The 21,247-nt window shown below is 37.0% G+C and overlaps 2 protein-coding genes across 2 annotated transcripts in view; one reads left to right on the forward strand and one right to left on the reverse strand.

The window, feature by feature from the left end:
- LOC136260369 (uncharacterized) overlaps positions 1-7,332 on the forward strand; it is a 35,626-nt gene extending 28,294 nt beyond the window's left edge. Inside the window, exons 15-24 of the mRNA XM_066054082.1 lie at positions 31-180; positions 276-901; positions 963-1,023; positions 1,077-1,157; positions 1,213-1,308; positions 1,390-1,626; positions 5,316-5,586; positions 5,939-6,188; positions 6,291-6,541; positions 7,110-7,332. Of these exons, the coding sequence (XP_065910154.1) occupies positions 31-180; positions 276-901; positions 963-1,023; positions 1,077-1,157; positions 1,213-1,308; positions 1,390-1,626; positions 5,316-5,586; positions 5,939-6,188; positions 6,291-6,541; positions 7,110-7,279 (2,193 nt within the window). The 3' untranslated portion in view covers positions 7,280-7,332. The remainder of the gene's footprint in view (positions 1-30; positions 181-275; positions 902-962; positions 1,024-1,076; positions 1,158-1,212; positions 1,309-1,389; positions 1,627-5,315; positions 5,587-5,938; positions 6,189-6,290; positions 6,542-7,109) is intronic.
- A 5,595-nt stretch (positions 7,333-12,927) lies between these two features.
- On the reverse strand, positions 12,928-20,954 carry LOC136260374 (protein pop-1-like). Its single transcript, XM_066054086.1, has 10 exons — positions 20,534-20,954; positions 20,365-20,416; positions 20,183-20,220; positions 19,601-19,737; positions 16,263-16,371; positions 15,933-16,142; positions 14,402-14,639; positions 14,271-14,340; positions 13,815-14,001; positions 12,928-13,246 (listed from the first exon to the last, which is right to left on the reverse strand). The coding sequence occupies exons 1-10, from the start codon at positions 20,699-20,701 to the stop codon at positions 13,142-13,144; spliced, it is 1,314 nt and encodes a 437-aa protein (XP_065910158.1). The 5' UTR covers positions 20,702-20,954; the 3' UTR covers positions 12,928-13,141.
- Positions 20,955-21,247: the final 293 nt, after the last annotated feature.

Genomic DNA, 21,247 nt, shown 5'->3' on the forward strand with positions numbered 1-21,247 from the left:
ATTACAATATTCACAATACTGTACATGTAGGTCATTGAAGGAACTGGTAGCAGAGAAGAATATGATACAATCATCAAAGAAGTGACATATCAGTGGGGGTCCTTAAATGGAAACCTTCCATCTGGCCAGTTATCACTAACAGTTACTGATCACAATAGAACAACTACTAAAACAGTTAATGTGAGTGAATAAATAATCCATCATATGCATTTATTTGTGTTGTATATTTATGCCTAAAGATTATTGTATTGCAAATGTTTCATCTTCCTCCACAGATCATTGTTGAAGATGTTTCAGATGATGCTCCCATATTTGGGTTTGTCCCACTTGAAGTGGATCGTAACAGTCTAACATTTCCCACAACACTCGATAATGATAAACTAATTGACTATAATACTCATGAATCTGTTAACTTCCTGAGTGATATTTACCTCAGAGATGATCGTCAACTGCAAAATATCATAATCAGTTTTGAGAGTGACATTGCTAATGTAACTAATGAGTTATTATGGGACCGAATGTTGTTAATGAGTTTGAATATTCATATGACCACTAAAGTATCACCAACATTAATGACATACACTTTCTCTGCTGATCTTCCTAATGAGACTGACTGGGAAATGTTTTTAATGACATTTCAATTCCTGTGTAATGAAACACGTGCAAACAATCGTATGCTTGGTAACAGAACTATCATCATATCAGCTAAAGATGAGAACAATACTAGTACAGTAATGGTTGACATTAATGTATTACCACTACCCCCAGTTATTAATATTGCTGTACCAAACATCATCTTCACTGAAGGAGATAATTATAAATTATACCGAAACCTTGATGATCCTATATCAGTTACACAGGACATGGATTCATCCTTTATATCACTGAATGTCACCTTGAGGTATTGTGTTTTCTACTATTGTCTTGTCACTTTAATGATGTTTGATTTGTTTACACAATAGCATAAAACAATCAGGATATTCACCAGCAATGACTGAAATGATTAATGATTTCCTTCCTCCTGTAAGTATAATGATTTATTTGTTAAATAAATACAAACATGATGTCTTCTTTAGAGAAGCTTGTTGGTCAATGATGGGAATGACCCACATTTGGTACAGTTCAGTACTAACGATCCAGATGGCATGTCTGATGAGGTAATAAGCCACACTATCTCACTACTATATTTTACACCATCAACTATAATAATAGGAAGTCATATTGGCTCTTCGGTCAATAATATACATCAATTTTGAAGATGAGCCAATTGCCTTTGATAACATCACCAGATCACCATTACTAAGACAGGTAATATCACATGATGATGTTTAAATAGCTGACACTTTAATGGCATTATATTACATACAGTTTACTCTATGACTCTTTCAGATAATGATATCCACAATTGATGGATTATCAAGAACATTTCAAGCAAACTTTACTATTGAAGTTCAGCCACTCAATGACAATGCTCCATACATCAGATTATTCACTGTCCCATCTTCTTGTAGTTATGACTCTAATAGTGAAATGACTGTGAAGAGGAGAAGTGTCTCATCTGTACAGCAGACCTACAAACAAATTAACAAAAGAGAACAAATAATTTCACCCCATGATCAACTGATGGTATGTAACTGCTCAAATGCAATGTCGTCTCGAGAGTGCAAGCAATTAAAAAACTTGCTAATTAATGGGCGTGGCACCTATTATGCTCATGAGTATTCATCCCAAACGACACGGGATGAATACTCACAAGTGAAATGGGATCCACGCCCTTTAATTAGCAAGCTTTTTAATTGCTCACACTCTCGCAAGATGATGTTACATTTGAGTGGTACTGTACTACTTTATATGTAGTTTTGGTAGACTAATCACCAATATTGATACACAAACCATCAGAGTAAGTACAAGCCATAACTTACCACATCTTGATAGGCCTTCTTCTATCAGAATTCTTGTAATACAGTGGAGAAAACGTAGTTCTTAAACAGCATTCTCTGCTGATAAATACAATGTTCCAGAGTAAAATAGGGTGATTCTCATGAGTTAAATGGGTAACCTGGGTAGGGATGCGGCAATTATGCGGGAATAATTTCGGGCATAATAGGTATATGTGGGAATCAGGAATTATGCTAGCATTTTGAGGTGATTATAAAGCTTTAACGGTAGGAAAATCTGCAGAATGCAGAATGCACAATTCCATTAAAAAGATCGAAATATTCTAATAGAGCAGTCAGAAACTCTAATAGAACAGTCATTACATATTATTTACTCTAATAAAGCAGTCACATTGAAATGAAACACTCTAATACAGCAACCGGCTAAAGAATTCAAGACTATTTAAAGCTTAAACATCTATGAAAATGGTCTGATACAACAATAAACTGGAATTATTAGTCAATTATGGTGGCAAAATTTTGGGAATAATGGGAAATTCTCAAAAGCATAATAGGTGATTTTTTGAGCACTGCTCAATTTTTGGAGCATAATAGCCTCATGCCTAAACCTGGAATTCGATGACTATCTACAGTAGATGATCCAATTATTGCTGCCCTCTATACAGTATGTAGAACTTGATGCTCAGAATAAACAAGCTCACTAATCTGGTCCGGCATTCTTAAGTTTCACTGGCATGATTCTTGTGATGGAATTAACTAATTATTTAATTTCAAGCAGATTATCTGGAATCAACTGCTGTGTGGGAAGAATCTACCTGAGTCTAGTGAATCACTGAGTTTGGCTCGAGATCAGTGGCTAGCAAAACTGGCCAGCCACTCTTTCCAGCGCTGGATCTTCTCAGGGCGAGTCTCGGAGTCTATATAGGGAGCAATTCCATGTTGCTTACTTTCTCGTTGCATATATCCATTAGCACAACAACTGGATGGCATTGTGAACACTAATTCACACATGTCAAGCTTCATGTTTTTGCCCTACAAAAATAGCGGACATATAATTCACGTGATTTGTAAGGTGACTATGCTCTCCCACTAAACCCATCTATACATAGCATTGCTATTTGATGTTTTAGCAATATATACAGTGCAAAGTATCATACAGTATGATAGTACTGTATAGTAGGGATCAAAGAGGTTTGGGCTTTCTTTCCCTTCGAAATCACCTGAAAAACAGCCTCGCTTTATAGCTTGGTGGTATTGGTTGAGCATAACCAAGTCCAAAATTTCCTTCTGAACGACCCCAACAAGTTTCTATGATTTTTTTTTAAAACTTCTATTTTCTACTAACTGACTAACTGATTCCTTCAGCCAAGCATAACTCGGCTATGGTTAACACTACAGACTTGATTTCTGACATTCTTTGGCCCAAGATGTGCCATTTTACCAGCTACAATGCACACATCATGAACTTACCTTTGTCCTTCTTTGTGTCTTATTTCTTTATCCACTGCCTCGAAGGTGTTAATTTGCAGTAACATGCAGTTGATTCAGTGCTAGCTGTTATGAGAATCATCCATAATTTCTGTAGTGAGTGGATTGATTGCAGAGGCCCTTCTCGTACTGTTCTTCGTTTGTAACATTGTATAACAGGTAGAACATACTTGTAAACAAAGCAGAATAGTTGTTCACTTCCCAGTAATTGACAGTTGAGGTGTGCATTTAATCATAATGATTTCCGTAGTGATTGGATTGATTGCAGAGGTGCTTCTTGCACTGTTCTTCATTTCTATTGCTGTATAATGGGTGGAACAAAGCTGGAAATGAAGCAAAATTGCAACAACGCTTTCCAGTAATTGATAGTTGGGGCGCATGTTAAATCTGACAGGCACAATTTTTTCCTTTGATGCAGTATACGTGGTATACCAGTGATTGTTACAAACAAAAAGTAAGTATTAGAAATTCATTTATTTATTTGAGTAGAGATCATAGAAATAAAAAGCATGCAAGGAAACAATGGAGGTCATCTACACCTGCAGCTATACTAGTGGACATTTAATCCCTAATCCAGTCATGACTATACTCTGTATTTGATTAAAGTAGGAATTAAATGTCCACAAGTATAGCTGCAGGTGCTTTTTAAACCAGGCGCACGCCCACAGCCGGCCTTCAGGCGCAAGCCTGGTTTGCTGAAAATGTTTTCATAAAAATTGTGTGTGCGTGTGTGCGTGCGTGCGTGCGTGCGTACCTACTTACCAGTACACAGGTTCTAATAGTTCTTGCGCGTTGACAAAGAAGTCACGTGTGGTAATTATAGTTTGAAGTTCAAAAAATAAATCGATTTGATTGGTCGAAATCCTATGCACGTGATTTCACTTGTTTTTGTTGTCGCGAACGAACTATTAGAAGCTGTGTACCTACCTATGTTTGTTTGTCCATATGCACCCACGTGAGCAAAAACGTTTAAAATGATAAACAGCAGCCAGCATGTAAGAATTTAAAGCTAAATTAAGTCTGTATTAAACTTCCACACGCATAAACTTTGCTCTTGAGATGGTTTCTTCTTGGCAGTCTGAAATACGGGTATGGCGACTCTTCATACTTCTTGAACAGTCTTCCCTTTCGGTTTTATAGATGTTTAACAACTTTAAAACAACACTGTAGGCCTCTTAGGCTACCAGAGGTATCGTATCCTTCGGGTTGAAAGGGGGATGTTACCCGTACTAACACAAACAAAAATGAAGGGCAGCCTCGAGGCTTTCTCTATACAATTCGCATGAGAAAACATGATAGACATAGTATAAAACAGTTGAGAAGATACTTCTGTGCATGATTTGCAGTTTAAAGCGGTTTGTTATAGTTACGCTTCCTTAGCAGTGTATAGCAATGTAATTACCGAATTACAAAATAATTCATGAATTACAAAATACACTAAATTACAGTATTTACAAATTCTAATTGTCTAATAATAACTATAGCATGAATATAAACTAAATTATATATGTGTCTGATTAATTTAGTTAGAATGGGATAGTATTAATTGTATGGGTGCCAGGGTTTTAGAAGTAGCACAACATCAACTTGTTATTTCTGATTCCTACTCCAACATAAAATTTTTCCTAATTTAGCTTAACATTTATAAAGCAATGCTGTAGATATGTACTTGTCACATAAAGCATACTTGTAGTACTTTTGTTTCTTAGGTACTCAATAACCAAAAACTGCCATCCTACAGTTTTCAAATAGATCAACTAAAGTTTCAAAAGTATCAGCAGTGATACCCACAATGTAAACAATTTCTTGCAACAAGAACTTCTGGCTATTCACCATGCTAGATTCTGGCATAGTTAAGTACATGCCTATCACTCATTAAAGCTATACATAGTTAAAAGTTGTGAAATAAATGACATCAACATATTACAGGTACCCCTGATCACTGTGATCCATGGTGTCCTAACTGATGACAATTGTGCCAGTCACATCATGGTACAGTTCTCTACTCCAGTCACTCATCCTTACGTGGACATTTGGCCGAGACTGTCCCTTGTGTTGTCCCTGTATCCACAATATCTCACTGACCTGCACCCTGATGCCATCTGGGATGGTATGGATGTTCTAATTATTGCCTTCCCCAAACACAACTGTTCAGAATGGAACTACAATGAATCATACATCACCTTCAAACAATCTGATGGTAAAACATTATTTGTGTGACAAATATATTATGTATGTCAGAGTATGCACTGATGAGTTAGCTATCTGGGGCAAGATAGTTATCACAGAAGCCACATTAAATTTTCCTTTACAACAGACCTACACAATAAAGTTATAATTTCTCAGTCTTTACCTTGGGTAGCTACAATGTTTGTCATCACAAGTTTACAGGAGGAAGGAAGTCTATGTCCTACATACATACAACATTAACAATAAACCTACTCAGATTTATAGAGTGCTCTCCAACTAATGTTCATAACTGAAGACTTTTCATTTGAATTAGTTTAACCTTTCTTTACTATTTATAGTGAAAATGCTATGCTTGTTTACAGATCCATGTCATTCACCACTGGAGTGTATCACTGGGGTGTGTCATGCCAACCATACTGGGTGTAGGGTTACCGGAGAGTTCACCATCAACTTCACACATGTTGACATCACAATTACAACTTGTCCATATCCTCCTCCTACCTCATCCTCACTACTACCTTATGGATGGGCTGTCAATATCCTTATTGGTCTACTGGTGGTCTTGTTAGGAGTAGCATCATTTTGTGTAGTCTGGAGATATTTTGGACACAGGTAAAATGCACAAACATGTTCAAAGATTGTAGGTACTAATATTGTGTGTATCATGTAGTTTCACCAAATTTGAGGTGTCTTATTGTAATGACTATTTCATAGGTCTCACCATGAACAAAGCATTGACAATACACAAATAAAAGCTGATAAAATCAAACATCCACTTCATTTTAAGAGCAAAAAGAGACGGCAAACAGCCAAGACATCTACTATAGCTCAGTTGGCATCTGCCCCTCAAAATATGGATAGCAATCCTACAACACAAACTCAACCACACCACCATGATGATGATGATGATGGTACTCCTAATGAACGATCTGGAGTAGAAGAAGTAGATGATTATAACAAACATGGTTAGTGGCACCATAGTAGAGTGTGAAAAGATGTTTTTTCTAAAATCTGTACATGATATGGTGGGTATGGTCATGGCCAGTTTAAGTACACACATGTACAACTGATAGCATAGTGATACCCTGTGGTCTCTTCATTTAGTTTGATACCATACCCAAGAAGAAATGACTTGTAAGATACTTAACTTGCAAAAGGCTTGCAAAAAGGGACATTTTTCTTACAAAAAAGTTTTCACTTGCATGACTTGCAAGACTAGCTAATTACAAAAATCTTGTAAAGGGGACATTTTCTGTGCAAAAATTTTGCAAGGATAGTTGCGATCCACTTTTCCTGGGATTCACTCATTTTCAATCTTCCTCTCCTAAATACTATAAACAATAACATAACCAGCGACTAGTTATAATTTTTTTGTTATTAATTGGTGGAGAGCCCAAGCAATTATAATTTATTATTGTAAAGTGTGTGTAAATTTGTTTGTATGTGGTTGGAAGCAATGATGACTTGTAGACACATTGCAAATACATATTATACCTGTTGTGTTTTATAACATTGATTGCTGTTTTATTTCAGGTGAGGAGCGAGTATCCAAGCCACCCCCCTTACAGGAGTCAGTTACAAGAACTCTGCACAATGACAACACACAACACGTTGGTGACATTACACTACTGACCAACAACACTCCACAACGTCCTGCTGTCTCAGACTCTGTATTCACCACATCAACAGCAGACACCTCATAAGAAATAATGTAATGTATATCTGACATAGTTTATGAAAGAATATATCTATCAGACACGATCAGACATGCATGCTTAAAAATACCATCTGACTAACAATCACAATTCACTGACCAATCAAAAACAAAGAAAGCTCTCCACATCAGTGTATACATTCTTAGTTATGTGTCCGTGATCTGCATGGGCTTTGTGCACTATTCAATCAGGTGCAGATTTGGTTATAGCAGTATAGAGCACATAAGTATACATATAGTTCCAAAATCATTAGAGAAAGAATACAGCTCAAGCTAGTACCAGGCAGACTGCATCTTCTTCTATTCAGCTGTAGCTAACATTTGCAAACACTATTACGGGGGTCTAATAAATGTTGTGGCACATGATTTGCTCCTTTGATGAAAGGGCGTAAATGAATAAAATTAAGAAGTGATGTTCTACTGTAGCGGCTGTAAAGTGATTGTACTGCATGATTGCAGCAAACCTGTTTTTTGAGATACTAGCCTAACAATCTGTTGAGTTAAAATATTCATGCAAAATCTCTGTGTTTGGTAACTGTTCATATGCTGCACTGTTGGAAACAACCTTTTAAAATTCCTGGCTAACTACAGCTGATTATACCACTGATGATTTATATAATTCATGTTTTTATCAAAGTGTTGTCAGCTAAACAAAAGTACAAATCTACTAGTGTGCATAATCGATAATTGAAATATTCAGTAGAAAAAAGGGGATGATTACCCACATCAATTTTTAAGTATGTTTTGTAAAAATTGTTTGTTTATTAAGTCATATTGTCACAGAACTAACAGAATTTAAAAGCTCAAATCAGTTCAGTACCTTAGTCCACCTTAGAATTGTGGGTTACCCCTTTTCTTAACCCTTCAACAGTATTATGGTAATAACCCCCACCCTTGCTATATCTATATGAGCACATTGATGATTCAAAAATTTTACTACTTCAAAGCACTACCTGATAATTCAATGACACCCATAAATATCCATTGCCATCTAAAATATAAATCTATGGCTATATACATGTACAACACACACCTATACTCAGTTCAGACACAGTGCTTCCCAGGCAAAACGATTCTGCAAGATCTTGTAAGAGAATCCAGTCATTTCTTGGTTCCTGAAAAATCCTGCAAGAGCTTTCCAGGACCTTGCAAGGCTCATAAGAGAATCCGGTCATTTCTTGCAGGAACTTGCAGGACTCCTGAAGGATCTTGCAAGATCATTTTTGCTGGGTTACCTTCTACACTCACTAGCTGTGCCTCTGAAACATTTGTGACAAAAGATGTATACATTAGTACATCAATTTGATTTATTAGTATAAACTATAGTGAAGGGGCTACACATACCCCCTTGTTGTAATTGTAATTAATTACTAATCATTAGCAATTTTCAAAGTAATTGTAATTGCTCACTGAACATAAAAGTAATTGTAATTGTAATTAGCTGTTCAGTCAATAATCATTATGTAATTAAATGAAAGCAATCAAAGTTATGCTATATAAAAGTACTACCCCATAGCTTGACTAGTGACTGTATACAATGATTTCTGACAATGCTTATCACACCTACAGTAGAAGAAACATGTGGAAAAGAAGTAGAATCAGTAGAGCCCCCCATCTAAGAAAAGAAAATTGTTTGGCTTTATGGATGCTGATACCTCAAACACAGAGGCGTTCAAATAGTAGAGAAAGAATTAAAAACATACACAGAGGATGAGAACCCTTTAAAATTTTGGAATATAAAAGCAAATACCCCATTTTAAGTACAATAGCAAAGAATATGCTGAGGGTTCCAGCAACATCTGCACCATCAAGTGTGTATTTAGCCATAGTGGCAATATTCTCAGACCAAATAAGTGTAGACTATTACCAACAGTTACTAACTATGCCTAAAGATTAATTGTAAGTTATTGTTGTACCCCATTGTACAGTAGTAATTGAAAAGTAATTGTCATTATTTTACATACTGAAGTAATCGTAATTGTAATCATTAGATTGGCTTCAAAATAATTGTACTGATTACTTTTGGTGGGTAATTACAACAAGCCTGACCAACATGCATATCTACTGACAAAAATGAGAAAAATGTATCAAAAATATTCATCTTGTACATCCAAGTGATAGGCCTAGTACAGGATATAACACAGCAGTGTAAGTTCATGCACGTTCAGTTTGCATCACGTATATATATACATTTTTTATAGTGTTATGATGTCTGGTATAAAAATATGTTTCCCCACTGTAAACCTTAAATTCAACACACTGAAGAATCATTTCTAATAATAAGTTTTTTCTAGTTAAAACATAAAAAGAGTTTTACAGGAATGTTCTATTAGAGTATAATTATTTATTAGAGTATACCTGACTGCTCTATTAGAGTATTTCAATATTTAAACAAGTTTTCAAGAGGGGGTCATGTCTCTGCCCTCTGTAGATCCTTCCCCTGAGAGATAAATAAATTTTTGTACTGTACTGCATACTGTTACTCACTCTTTGTGCTGCCATATATTATTAATGGTGTGTTAGATTCCTGGTGCATACTTGGACAATAATTTCAAAGGGTGTCCTTGGAAACCCCCCTATGCCCGTTTACACTGGCACTTTAATAAATGAAAAAATTATTGTTGTGAGTGCTATGTATCCTACGAGGGACCTCTAGACCTGTGAGAATTAAGCTATATAATGTCTGTGACTACATGCAGGAAGTGAAACTCTTAATTTCCAGTAACTTGATCCCCAGCAACATGTATTGTAAGGCAAAGATACACACTATGTCATTTTGGCCAACAGTTCCCATACAGACCATGAGAGGTAAGTAACTAATTCACCATATATCCAGCGTTTCAGATGTAAATTGAAAATTATGATGGACAGTTCAATATTCCAAACTGGTCCATTGAACATCAAATAGGTTACACTTTTCTTTTTAAGCAACAAACGTTGTAATTGTACACAAAATAATGCTGCTACTACACAGAGGATCATAAATAGCTATTTCAGTCTTTAACCACTTGTTGATGGACAAGTTAATTATCTAGCAAATGCATATTTATACAATCTGCTATATAAAGCTGAAAAGCTGTCTGTCTGTCCATGATCCAGCTAACTCCTGAACCATAGCACTGTACCAAGGAGCTTATTAATAGAAATTTCTACTTGTTTCATTATTCGTAAGTTAGTTAGCTAGCAAATTGTATTTTATAGAATTAGATAATATAACTCTGTATAGTGCATGGGGTTGAATTATGTGAGGTTTTTAGCAGTGTGCTAACTGTGCTTATGAACGGCAAGGCTGGTATATATGTATAGCACAGTATTCATTATCTCCAGCTTATACTAGCTCCATTAGTCTAGTGGTAGAGCTGATATGTCCAACTGCATACCAACAAAGAGGTGGGACATCATCAGAATCATCAACATTACCAAGGTTATACCACCAGTTGTCTTTGCAGGGTACAAGAAAAAAGTTATGGCTCTGCTCCCCAGATGTAATTATAAATTAGCCATACTCCAAAGAATTTAATGGAACTACATCTAGTACTATATACAGCAGTCCAGTAAGGTGTTAAATTTTTGCCTTTGACAAATTTATTGCAAACAGCAAATACAGCAAAATCAATTAAACAGCAAATGTGCAATGTTGGCAATCAAATGCAGTGACAAGTACTGCATACAAAGCCATATACATCACAAATCTTTTACTTGGATATAAACCAGTTATATATATCAAAGCAGTCGTAGAATATCTTAGGTATTAACACTTGTCCCTGACTACCCTATATCTGGATAGAGTACATTAACTAGTTCTGATTTTTAAAAAAAAATTATTAAGGCTTTACAGCACAAGAGCTGAAGGTCTGTAGGACACCTGGTCCTACAGCCTATTTAAAGATGTTATATTAAGCATATTTGAAAAGGTGCAGAAAGGAGAAAAAAATCCGTGACTGGAACTGACCTGAGCAGTCTCGAACCTGCAGCCATCTGATTTAGCCTTGAATGCTTACAGGGGTCTGCCAGGCGGTCAGGATTTTGTGGATAATTTTGTTAACTTGGATTTTCAGCAGTCAGTGGCTGAGGCTGTGCTCACACACCCCTGCATCTCAGTTCTAATAATGCTTACATTGAAAACTCCCTTAAGAAATTCCCAGAATTGCTGTTACTACCTCATGATAATACCCAGAACAACGTACCTGATAACAACATTAACACATTCCTCCTCATCATTCTAAGAGCACAAAAAGAGTTTGAACAAGTTATCTACTATAGCTGAGCTAGCCTTAAAACTGGTTGCTAAGCAACAGGCCAACAGCAAATCCACTACAGCACAAACTCAACCACACTGCCATGGCAACAATGAATACATAGTAGACAAGGATGAATGAATGGCCAAAAGTGGAAGAATGCACAACCAGTTACTGACTACACATTTGTTTAACATACATTGTAATTAATATGTTAGTAAACTATCCATCTTATGGCAGAAATGATGGCTATAAGGTCGCTTTTATGTGTGCTGTGTAAAATTCAGCAGTAGACATTTTAGTAAATTCAGAGAATTGGCTGGGTTGCACTAAATGTGACAAATTGTACACATACAGTGTATTTGGTAATGAATGTGATTTGGTGGTATGGCTAAACATTGCCAAATAAACAACAAAATGTTTGGTTGCACTTTTGATTCAAATTGGTCTACAATCACCAAATTTGTACTAAATGTGAACCAATAGCCTGCCACATTCACACCAATAGAGATCTGTAATATTATTACTCGTAGCTGTATCTAGCTAATTGTAATTTCTTGAACCAGTGAAAAGGTAATTGAAAAAAAAAAGGAAAACTGAAACGAAAGAATCTATAATCTTCATCATACATGCTAGGGCAAAAACTATAGCCACCTCTATACAAAGACCATGTTGTAATAGTGAAACTAGTAAGATTCCATACATTGCTAAGGCATACGTACCTCCTTAATGAGACCACTCTATTACAGTGAGCTTAGCTAACTGACCATATGAAGAAGGCCACTTGATTATTGTGATGAAGTCCAGCACAAGTTCATCTTACTATATGGTATACTTCATAACCTCAGTTATTCCATGCTTCACTCAAATCATGAGGTTATACCATTCATCAGTTAGTAACAGAATGTCATACAAAATAATAATTATACAAACTCAGTCCATGATACACTATAATAAAATGATTTAGCTATGTTTGGTACCTAACTATCTACTTGACAGGTTCAGTGTAACAATGTGTGGTCTTGAGGTAGGTGGTGGTGGTGGTGGTAGCTTGCTAGCATAAACCTTCTTTCAAATTTTTTTTAATCTCTGACAGGCCAGGGGCAGCTTGCTGGGGACTGCCTCTGATGTCATCAGTTTTTGTTATTAGTCTCATGCAGATTATTTTAATGCTGAGAGAAATGTCTTGCTGTAACTAAAACAGGCTTGATTTCACCTTCAACATTAAGTATATACCATCACTCCATGTTCTGAGCAATAATCCATTAAACCTATAATGCATCTTGTATATAGCACTTACCAAGGTTGCAGCCAACCAAGCTCATAATCCACTGACGTATGGCTACATTGTGCGCCATCTAGCTGCCAATACCTTACACCACAAATCACACCACATGGGTTCAATTAAAACATCAATCCGATTAATCATGAGATCATACAAGTACAATTATAGGCAATAAAATAATAAGTAGTGGCTGATTGATCAATAGTACAATATAATAGCTGTTGCTAGTGAAGTGACAGTGTATTAGATACAATTAAGAATATGTGTCCCTTGTTGTTGAGGGGAGGGGGCAGATGGGTAAGTGGCAAGAAAAGGATCATGTGAGCAATTATTCTCTGCTATCAGTAGAAAGCACTGTTGAAGGAGGTCTCTCAGCTTCACCATCTGACGAGCTTCTACAGTTTACTTCAACTATACTGTTTACCACTGACACCTGTGGGAAGACGAGAGAACTCTCACTAATATCCTGCATTACTTAATCACATACTGAATACAGAGAAATAGCTAGGGTATTTCTTGTCAATAGAATTGTAATGCTATTTGATTTAAAACATGTACACGGTTGTGTGAACACAGACTAAACAACAGAGTTATGAATTGTAGACTACCAGAACTAATCAAATATGCAAATAGAACAATGTAAGAGCAAATGAACTGGAACTGTCTTATCAGTCACCTGTATATAATATGCCACCTCTCTAAACCAACCAACTTAAGAATTTCTGTAGCTATCTGACTGCATGCCAAAAAACAGGATCAGGACCTAATCAATTTTGTGACTTTGGTTCAAAGAAAATTCACTTCAGTTTAGATACCACATAACTCCCAAAGACCTCAAAACCCACCACAACACAATGTGTAGTATTATTCCTAGCAAAGAAGTAAATACCATGTTGTCCGTACTTGTTGTAAAGGGACTTAAAATTATTAGTACTAATACCAGGCACCATATTTGGTTATGCAATCACACATTTATGCATTAACGATACCACAAAACTCACTTCATGTGAGCTACTACTTGTTAATGGTTCCCATGCTTCACCGAACACTGAGTTATCATCAGCATTGGTATCCATGGTAATACTGGTGGACACACCATCTAAGGTACTACCAGCTATTGGTGATGATGACGATGATCCTTCCCCATCATCATCTCCATCACTGAACTTGATACATCGCTTCTTACGCCTGTAGAGTATAACAAACATATACAACTAAAACTTTTGGTCTCAGCCAAACCACCAAGATATCATCATTTAAATTCTTGTTACATTATAGCGTCCCTTGTGTAGCCATAGCAATGATTTGTTAAAAGTCATGTGGGAATGTCTAAATAAGCTTTAGAGTATTCAACAAATTCATGTTGGGACAATATTAACTCCAAAAACAGCACAGGCAGTATACTAACAGTGGCCAGTCCCAAAGTGTTAAAGGTTCCACCAACAATACAAACTTACTTGCATGGTTCACACCACATGCTCTTGTGTTCCATCCCAAATCTTGCTCGACATTTCTTTCCATTTGGATCTATTAAAGTGTAGGATATAGTGTAATAATAGTCCTAACAGACTATAGGATAACTGCTCACCTAGCACTTCTTCACTAGTAATACTGGTTGTAATACTTGGTGTAACAAGAGTTGGTGTTGCTGAGAAAGTCTTTGGTAATTCTTCTTCTTCCTTTGGTGTCTTTCTGCGCTTTCTCTTCTTGTGTAGAGCATAGTTATCCCTGGCTGACCAGCCGGGATACATCTGCATGTGTTTGGCTCTCTCTTGTCGGGCCATCTCATAATATTTTGCCTGCTCTGTCTTGTCCAGTTGATGCCACTGGATATTAAAGAAAAACACAAGTAATGATTACTATTTCATTTACTTGTATATACAAGCAATATGTTTTACAATGATTCTCATCAAAGCCAATAAGCATCAAATACTATCCCATTGGCACCATGTATGTCACTTCAACTAACAGGCGGTCTCAGGTTGGCAGGGTAATGAGGGGGAGGGGTAAATTGTTATACAACTTGTGACCAGAGAAGGCATAAATTTATTGCTTGATGAATAAAAGATAGGTGGGGTCATTCACAAGCTGCTATAGTCTTATCCCAAAAGACCTCCTTCTAAAACACCATTAAAGGTCTAAGAACATTCAAAAAAGTGTTCTAAAAGCGATAAAGAACACTTTCATACAGCACAAGTCACACATGTTAATTGATCAGGTAGTGAGAAATGATATACTATAACAGTCTAGCAGGAACAGATAAGGTATACAACGAGCAGTTAATATCATTAGCAGGTAGTTTCTACTTAATTCAATGACGCAAAACGATTGCCTTTTGCTTTGGAGACACCTCAACTCCTATTTCAAACAAGGTCATTATGTTATTAATTTCTTACATTACCACCTATTGAATATCGGCTCAAGACCATAAGTAGACAAGTGGGATAAGCACAGTATAAGCAACTTGTGGTTCAACCATTAATCAAGCAGCAGCAGACAGATTGTGTTGTTGATACAATACCCACAAAAACAGAATGGGTAGTCTGCTTCGATGCATAGAAACTAAAGGGTCTGCCACTTAAGAATCAAAATGGTGTTTACAAGTTAAGTTTCATGGCCAGACAAGTTTTTCAGTGAAAAGCCACTTCAGTGAATCCTGGACGTTTTCCTACAATTGTGTCTGCTGTTCCTAATAGCTATAGAACATTACTAGTGGCCATTGTTTGGCACTTGGCAACAGACTAAAGATTCCTATTAACAATATTATTTCAGCCTAATGCATTGATGGGATAAAATTGTTACTATGGATGCATACAGACTATGAGGCAACAGTTGGAAATCAAATCAGGCAGGTGGTGGTGATGGTATGCTGCTAACGTGGGGTTAGCAGCATACCACTTGTGAGTGGCTTGGTGGTGTGGTTAATGGCAGCACCCTTCTCTCTGTGGTGGCATGGTCAGAATTAGTTCACCTTTATAGCAGGATGAAGATGCCACCATATCAAGATGTGTGGTGTAGGGTGTGTGAGGGATTTACCCACCAAACAGTACATAGTAATGGAGTATCCATGTCACAACCTACAGTCTCATTATACCCACTACATCCACATTATTCCTTACCATCTTTCCAAGAATCTGGTTGATGGCTGCACTTTCCTTCAGAGTACACTCTTTGATCACTTCCTGACGTTTCTCCTTCATAAATAACATGAACGCATTCAATGGCTTCTTGATGTGGGGCTTCTTTTCTTTAGCAGGTTGTTGTATGATACCTTGTTGAGACATGATGACGTTGGGTGAGCATCCATTAGAACCAGCCACTGGTAATAGCTATATGGAGTAGTCATATGATCCATAAATGGAAGCATTATCATACAACATAATACACATATACTAGTACTACACAAACATGTACGTACAAATGTCGGACAATCACACCAACAGACAAACCTGTGGCATCATGTATTGTCCAGCTGCTAACATGTAGGGATAGGCATGCATGGCTAGGTTGGTATGATAACCGGGGAGGACCATTCCAGGAGCACCAGACACTGTCGTCCTGGTAAAAACACAACAACTAGTAATGTAGTGTACACTCTAATTAATGCATCACAGAACACTGATAAAAACAGAACATAACAAACACCTGCTAGCATACGTATATGTAAACAAACTAACCAACTAGAAGCCAGTGTGCTGGTAAATAGAATACCTGAGTGGACACTCCCACTGAATGGTTTCTCAGGGTAACAAGATTAGCCAATCAAATCAGTCGATTAATGAATGACACAAACACTTAAGCAGTCATGCATAATACTGAAACACAAAACAGTAAAGAAACAGTGAGCTTTGACTAAACTTCCTTCTCTGTGAACTACAGAATTCAAATAACTAACAAGGCAATCTCCTAATAATGAATTTATTAAGTTCCTAAGAGTCATCATGGCTAGTTGAAGTGGTTGCCACTATTTGAAAGTGGCCCACAACTGTTGTTTGAATTACGTCAACAGTAGGTGAGGCTTTATTTGAATATACAGTATTGTGCTATCTGTATTATGTCTTCATAGTGAATAATTTAAAATGATTATGAAACCACTCACAAAACTTCCTATAAACATTTCCTCAAGGCAATACCCCCTCCTTTACACACCACATAGCTACCATGCTAGTATAGTCATGTCTACCCTATGAAGCAGCACTAGGCTGTGTGTTGCTCATGGCTGCGAGTCAGCACACCTGGGGCCCTTGTTGGAACTTCATTTGTTATGCGAGACATTAACAGCTCTCCAATTAACACTAGGTACCCCCCATTAAACGTTACAGCCTAGGTGGGTGGGCTGCTTCTCTAGTTATTGGGCATAATCAGCTGGAATGGTGGCTAATTTACTCACACATGTGCAAACACAAGCATTTCCTTAATTAAAGCACACTCCCCCCACCACACACCTATCCTCATAAGAATTAATAATCACAATCACAATATCCTTGCAACCTTATGGTAATGGATGGACTCACATTCTTAACACCTCATAATTAACTATGTTTTCAGAAAGAGTCTCCCACTAACACAACAATGGCACAAATAAGGCACCCACCATTAATTAAGTGATATGAAAATCACTCCCAGTCAGTCAATTAGGCTAGTAAATGATATTAATGTGTTAACTGGCATGCATTGATCACATACATGGCTAGAGGGACTACCTTAACATGGAATTTACTGGGGTATCTGTTGTCATGCTGCAAAGATAAGCCTTAAAGTAAGGTCTTATAGATGTTAGTGTACGCACATTAAATTTTAGACCATGAAATCAGGACACCTTACTAAAACACAAGGACACCTTGATAATCAGGACATTTGTCTATGATCCAATTGTAGTAGTTTGGACCACTGAAATCAGAATGATTTAATGTAAATTAGGTTTATTTAAATCAAAGTGTCCACATTTCAGAGTCCTGATCCACACTATTCTGGTTATTTAACAATTGGTCTGATGGCCTTTAAAGTAGGTCTTGGATGTAGTTTTGAAATTAATTTCTTTTATAATGAACCAAGTGCTTTATTGCCAGAAGACAATGCTTTATTGCTGACCAAGTGCTTTATTGCTGATATGAATTCACCCTAAAAACAGAACTCTTGTACAATAGCACCACCATTGTACAGGGCCGCGTACAAACTACATATAAAGGAGGTGAGCTGCCAGATATCTAATCTTTATAACATTCGTATATTCTGTGGACCACATGTTACCAAAGATGAAAGGATTAAATTTTCAATAGCACCATGACAAACAGTAAACAACACAGCATGTACATGTATGGGCAGTTCTGTACAATTAAACACAAACATAGTGAAACCATATTAATACGCTATGTATAATGATTAATCGGCAAGGTGGTCTGTGATGTGCTACACAGTAGTACACCATATATACTATAACAGAATACCTCCTGTGCATATCTGTAGTTATTTTACAAGTCTCAAAATGTCCACCATAAAAAGGCTACAAAGTATATACTAGAATCTGTTAATGTGGGCACTTAAAGACATCTACATAATCCAGACGTAAGTTTGATTCCCAGAGTATCTTTAGTATACCTGACCTGGAAAATTAGGACAATCTTTAGGGCGTCCATATTATGCGGGTCCCTGTAAAGGCAGCTGACTTTATCCCCACACACATATGCCACACATGTGCTTCAAGATACGGTACCATACAAAAACCTCTAAAAATTCCAGACTGCTTCCCAGAGCCGGTGACCACATAATAGCATCAACTGGCCCACAAGAAAACAACACTGTACAACTTTGTTAGAAAAATGTCCTAATTAACTAATTAAACTATTTCACCATTTGGTAAACACATTAAATCTAATCTCAACTTAACCAGGATGGCTACACAACTAAGGCTTCATCAACAGACCTTGACAAATCTCAGCATTTTAGCTTGGGTATACTGAAGCCATAATGATACACAAAATAAAGTTGTAGTTAATCATTTTCAACCAGACAGTTAGCCAGCCAGACCACACACAAGGCAGTTGATGGAGCCAATCAAACCTAACTGTTTTCTGTTGGCTGATTTCAAATTAACTAATTATGGGAGCAGGACTCTGTATTGCATCCACAGGGAAAAACGATAAAGCTATAACAAAAAATGGCACAACTGGTGAGGTTTACCCACTTTATGAATCAATACGACAGAGAAAAACAGAATTTAATCTGACAGCATAGAGTTACAGGTAAATACAACATTCACTAAGATAGCATGTAAGTATATACATCATTTTCGCACATGTTATGCATGTGATAAAGGTAATATTTGGATGCTTGAGTGACTAAAAAAATAATTATATGTTAAGTGCATTAAATACTAATAACTTTATTAAATTAAAGCATTTTTGGTTAATAATGGTATTGCTTTGTCTCCTAGCAAAGAATTAATATTAAATTGCTTGTAATAGTAGAAATAGAATCTGATAGGGCTTATCAATTGTCTTGTGGGGTTAAAGGTCTCAATCTGTCACCGAAAGGTCTTCCTATAGGATGATATGAAAGAGCACTGTTCAAAAAGGACATTCTGAAAAGCGGAGATTATCAGGACACTAGTATATGGTCCCATTTGTTGTAGTGTTAGTGCATAAATGTTCACTAGGACGCTTGTCTATGGTTTTATTTGTGCATACTTAAACATGACATTTCCACATAGCCTGGCACACTACACATACCACACACCAAAAACACTACACTACACTGTACTACAATAACAAACACCACATACACATACCCATTTTGTGGAAACTCCATCTTGATAGCTCCAGGTACACTTGTTGCTATAGCAGCAGTAGATGGGAATGTCCCATTTGGCACCAGACCTGGTAACCCGGGAAACATAAACTGAACTGGCTGGGCTGTAGAATAAGCCTGCAACAATACCAACAAACACATACAAAACCTTTCTGACATGACCACAATTTACTCTACACTAAACAGCTTTCACTACAAAGATCAACATTGTTATAGGCTTGAGGTGCAAGGGTGGCTACTGTCAGCTATAGGCTTGTAGAAGGAAGGCAAAATATTCATTTTCGTGGCTTCATTGGTGGAACATTCCATTTCATTGCTTTGTACTGAGTGGACATCAAAGGGATGGGTATAATTGCTGATTAAACATCTCCTTTGATATAGTGAGAAATATAGATAGATCAAAGTTACAAGTCAATAACAGAACAAGTGTCTCCAGTACAAACATGTCTGCTTGGCAAGCAGTATGGTGTGGAGACAAGGATTAAACAGGCATGTATGCATGAGTAAAACATCAAACTAAAAGCTTTACTGGTGTGTGCTGTAAACACACTAGGACTCTTACCATTTTGGGAAATATCGGTAGTGGAACAGTAGTGGTTCCTAGTATGAGAAGTACATACACAAACAAAAGTAAACAAAATATTGATGTCTGAATTGTAAGTAAATAAGAACAAAAGTAAACAGTCATTTGTAATTGTCTATAAGAGGATGGGGGTCTTGTGTATGTGTCTAAAGATGACATACCATTTTGTGCAAACGTTGTAGCTGTTGAAGTGACTTTTGGAGTAGATGGTTTCTAAAAGAAACAAAACAAAAACTGTTATCAACACGTATTGCACGCTTATTGCGGCTCGTGCAGGTCACTAAGAAAAGGTATAAACATTTAAGCTTCACACCCTGTTTATAATCTTACTTTAGCTTTATCTGTGTCGGCTTCATACTCAAGGTCTTGTTTCAAATCGTGCAATTCACTCAAAGACGACAAATTCTCTTCGCCATCCCCTTCGTGATGAAATGATTTCACCTCATCAATAGCACCCAAGTCGCCCTCTGTACCAGCAGTAGCAGCGGCCGATGACATCGATAGATTTATTCTTCACAAAACCACAAGTGACTTTAGGCTCCTTTGAAGTCTGCAATCAAAGCGACTACCAATTTAGAAGAGAAAACAGTCCAGTAACGCTGAACCCTCTTTACAGCTAGTCCACGGATGGATTCTTTGTAGAAATAACGAGCGACAAATGAACGCAACACGTACTACTCGAACTGATCCTCGAAATGCTACGAACACGAGGTGGACCGATTACGTTGTGGTAAAATCAAAGGAGTTCGGGCGCGGTTTTGACTTTGATGATGACGTGTGTTAACTAGTGCCTCTACTTGCATTGTCGAGCTTCCTTACGTCTGCATTGTTGTCCTTTATTAGATGAGAGGAAATATTCAAAATATGCGTGCAACCTGGCTTCACTTCAGTTGGCCGCTAATAGGCGCCTTGTAGTTTGTCGGCTGTGAAGACGCTTATTATGTACAGGGAATCAATTGAATGGCTAGAACAGCCAGAACGCTTTGTCAAGGGCCTTCGTTCGCCACAACTGAAAAACTAACCGCGCACGCGTATATCACACGC

This window comes from Dysidea avara, chromosome 7 (assembly GCF_963678975.1).
Source record: "Dysidea avara chromosome 7, odDysAvar1.4, whole genome shotgun sequence".
NCBI classification, from domain to species: Eukaryota; Metazoa; Porifera; class Demospongiae; order Dictyoceratida; family Dysideidae; genus Dysidea; species Dysidea avara.

Excerpts from the sequence above, each read along its gene's own strand:
- LOC136260374 (XM_066054086.1), bottom strand. The coding sequence starts at position 20,701 with ATGTCATCGGCCGCTGCTACTGCTGGTACAGAGGGCGACTTGGGTGCT. Across the intron at positions 20,417-20,533 it reads CCGACACAGATAAAGCTAAA|AAACCATCTACTCCAAAAGT; the intron begins GTAAGATTATAA and ends TGTTTCTTTTAG. Across the intron at positions 16,143-16,262 it reads GACAATACATGATGCCACAG|CTATTACCAGTGGCTGGTTC; the intron begins GTTTGTCTGTTG and ends TACTCCATATAG.